At 46.3% G+C, this 1,085-nt stretch overlaps 1 protein-coding gene across 1 annotated transcript in view; it reads left to right on the top strand.

Moving 5' to 3' along the window:
- Positions 1 to 1,085, top strand: part of LOC106456455 (complement C5-like) — a 5,513-nt gene that overhangs the window by 2,587 nt on the left and 1,841 nt on the right. The window contains exons 3-4 of the mRNA XM_013914925.1: positions 760 to 862; positions 939 to 1,013. Of these exons, the coding sequence (XP_013770379.1) occupies positions 760 to 862; positions 939 to 1,013 (178 nt within the window). The remainder of the gene's footprint in view (positions 1 to 759; positions 863 to 938; positions 1,014 to 1,085) is intronic.

Below are 1,085 nucleotides of genomic sequence, written 5' to 3'. Positions count from 1 at the left end.
GTAGCTGCCATCACCAGTGTGTGAATGTGTGTGTGAATGGGTGGATGACTGGATATGTAAAGCGCTTTGGGGTCCTTAGGGACGAGTAAAGCGCTATATAAATACAGGCCATTTACCATTTACCTTCAAAGTAAAACAGGAAGTATAACACTGAGCTGCGAGCTTGACAGGGTGAAGACAGAGCAACTAAGAAACACAGAGACATAACCATAAGGCAAAGAACCAAAAGACCAGAGATGATAAATAATACACAGAGCGAAATGCTGGAACACAAGAAACTAGACTAGAGGGAGAAACAAAAGACCAACCATTAGAACATAAGTCACAGAAAAGTGACTTATGTCACAGAGTGACAGAAAACACAAGAAACTCAAAACATGCGAAGACAGACCAAGAAACACAGACTTTACACAGAACAGAGGGGGCACAGAGAAACATGAGGGGCAAGGGATCAAAACTAGAAATCATAGAATAAATCACACGAGTACAAAACGCTGGGTCAGGAGACCCAGGAGGTCACTTTGGTGTTGCAACAGTAAGTTTATGTTAAAGCCAAAGTGTCCACTCTGTGTGTCTGACGCAGTCACAGGAAGCTGCTCTGAAACAGGACAATGTTAGCTGTGATATAGACGCTGCATGAACGAGGACAGGCTGACGAATCGGACGCTCAAATTTTCCACATCGTCATCATCAAAGCACGATAGCAGGAAAGTGTTTAGTAACTGAATGTTGCATAGAGGACATGTACCTGTGTTTCAGGTATAAACCTCCTCCTAACGAGGTGTTCACCGAGTCCAGTCTGACCGTGATGAAGATCCAGCTGCCCACAAGTGTGGACGCGTACCTGGAGGACCTGAAGCAGGTGAGCTGAGCTCTGATGATCAGCCTGATGATGCTCAGAGAGTCTGAACGTGTTCACAGTGACTGCTGTTCCACAGCTGATGGACACCAGTCAGCCAATCATCTCCCACTACGAGCTCCAGGGGCACACCATCATCATCCAGATGGACTCTGTGAGGAACCACACACACACACACACACACACACACACACACACACACACACACACACACACACACACACAC

The sequence above is a fragment of the Pundamilia nyererei genome, unplaced genomic scaffold (genome assembly GCF_000239375.1).
Source record: "Pundamilia nyererei isolate P.nyererei 1_Seehausen unplaced genomic scaffold, PunNye1.0 scaffold00238, whole genome shotgun sequence".
Lineage (NCBI taxonomy): Eukaryota > Metazoa > Chordata > Actinopteri > Cichliformes > Cichlidae > Pundamilia > Pundamilia nyererei.
The sequence above is the reverse complement of the archived record's forward strand: the minus strand, read 5'-3'. Positions and strand labels throughout refer to the sequence as shown.